This window comes from Mesitornis unicolor, unplaced genomic scaffold, assembly GCF_000695765.1.
Source record: "Mesitornis unicolor isolate BGI_N332 unplaced genomic scaffold, ASM69576v1 scaffold45637, whole genome shotgun sequence".
Taxonomy (NCBI): domain Eukaryota; kingdom Metazoa; phylum Chordata; class Aves; order Mesitornithiformes; family Mesitornithidae; genus Mesitornis; species Mesitornis unicolor.
This window is the reverse complement of record NW_010199261.1, coordinates 1-2008: the sequence shown is the minus strand read 5'-3', so window position 1 is coordinate 2008 and position 2008 is coordinate 1. Positions and strand designations below refer to the sequence as shown.

At 62.0% G+C, this 2008-nt stretch overlaps 1 protein-coding gene across 1 annotated transcript in view; it reads right to left on the bottom strand.

Annotated features, from left to right (window-relative positions):
- EIF4G1 (eukaryotic translation initiation factor 4 gamma, 1) overlaps window positions 1–2005 on the bottom strand; it is a gene marked incomplete at its 5' end in the record, with an annotated part of 8445 nt that extends 6440 nt beyond the window's left edge. Inside the window, 3 exon segments of the mRNA XM_010189397.1 lie at window positions 294–480; window positions 681–769; window positions 1678–2005. Coding sequence (XP_010187699.1) covers window positions 294–480; window positions 681–769; window positions 1678–2005 — 604 coding nt within the window.
- Between the last annotated feature and the right edge of the window lie 3 nt (window positions 2006–2008).

The following is a 2008-nucleotide window of genomic DNA, read 5'->3' as shown; positions in this document are numbered from 1 at the left end:
GGTCCAGGCCCACCCAGGGACTAGCGAGGTGGGATGCAGCCAGCCACAGAGGTGCCCTAGCCTGGTACACCATGAGCATGATGCTGCTTGCTTAGATAGAAAGCCCGATGACACCAGCTCCCTGCCAGGACTCATGCAGTGGGGTCTGTCCCCCACTCCATGCCAGGCTTAGGGACAAGATGAGAGGAGAGCGTGAGATTTAGGACAGCTGGACCATGCCAACCCCCACCCTCTCCCCCACTGGGTCCAAGGTGGTGGCTCCCAGCAGAGGCCTGGGCCAAGGCACAGCTCACCTTCCTTGTAGCGGTACTTCTGGTCAGCAGCCTTGCCCTTCTCTGGGGCCAGTTTGTCCTCCTTCTCCTCCCACGTCTCCTCCGACTCTTCCTGTGGATGAGTGGGGGCTGCGTCCTCTGCTTCGAGGGCAGGGGTGGACGTGGGGGGCTTGTTTTCCGCCTCCGAGGCACTGTCGCTGATCTGAGACTGCGTGGGGAGGGACAGGGACAGCGGTCACCCCTCCAGCCTCGTCCTGCCCTCCTCCACTTCACACTCAGGCATCCACCTCCCCTCAGATCCCCATTACCATCACAGAGCATCAGTGGCCCAGACACGATGGCACAAAGCAGAGATCATCACAGGAGATGGCAGACAGGGTGACCCCCGGGCACCTCTGGGACACTCACCTCTTTAAAGGCATCCAGCAAATCGCCTACTGCCTCCTTCTTGTTCAGCTCCTTCATCCTTCGCTTCTTCTTTGGCACCGACACGGCGACTGGGAAGAGAGGCAGGGGGTTGAGGGACAGGAACACTCCCTGTCCCCCATGACACCAGCTCTGGGGTCACCAGCGAGGACCCAGTAACACCAGGTGGGCTTCAGGATGGGGCTGCAGGGAGCCACGGGGACCTGGTTCTGCCACCCCGGCACTGCCCCCGTCCCCAAACACACCATGTACCCACCTGGCTGCCTGCAGCCCTGTGGATCCTATACGCAATCCACCAAGGCACCTTGCTCCCTAAGCGTGCATCCCAAAACGCACTCCGTACACCTCACACCTCTCCCTGTCCAGCCACTGCACCCCAATTTACACTGTGCCTCTCTCCAAAGCACCCATCCACAGCTCTTCCCTGGCACAGTGCTCCCCATCCCCCTCAGGGGATCCCTGCAGACACCCACACCCCTGTGCAGGGCGGCCCTCATGGGAACACCCCTGTATGCATCTGCCCCTATATGTGCTCCCCTCCCTGGAACCTCTATAATCCACCCCATACAGAGGTGCCTCCCAGAAACACATCGGCCCCTAGGTCATCCTCCTGGGGACAGCCCTCAGATACAACCCCAATACACCCATCCTGCACCCCCGCATAAGGCGCCACATAAAACACACTTCCTTCATGGCATCCATCCCCTAGACACTCCACACATAGATTCCTCTATACCCACACACTACTCCTGCACGTGGATGCACTCCCCAGGCACCTACCCCCCCATCTCACCACCTGCAGACAGCTTGTCCCCCTCCCAGCACCTCATACCCACCCATCCTGGGTCACCTCACCTTGCACCCCTCTCCCAAAACTCTCCTGTACCCCAATATGCAGCACCCCACCCAGGTGACCCCCCCTACATCACCCAACACCCACCCTGGGACACCCTGAACACTCCAGCCCAGCACCCCCAACCTTGTGCAGTCGCCTCCGAGGTCTGTGAAGGGGCAGGGGCCGGGCTCGAGCTTCGTTCCTGGGCCTCGCTGGGGCCTTCACTCTCCTCCTCCTCCTCCTCCTCTGCTGGGGGAGAGGCAGGAGCGCTGGGCTGGGCCAGCTCCTCGGGCTCCGAGATGGGGCTGACATCCGACTCGGGCTGCTCCTCGCTTGGCTCCGCTTTGCCAGTGCCCTCCACCCCATTGGGCAGGGGCAGCTCTTCAGGCTGAGCAATGGGGGAGTCCAGGGTGGCCACAGGCACCAGCACGGGCACCGGCTGGCACACAGGCACCTCAGGGACAGGCTCGGGCAC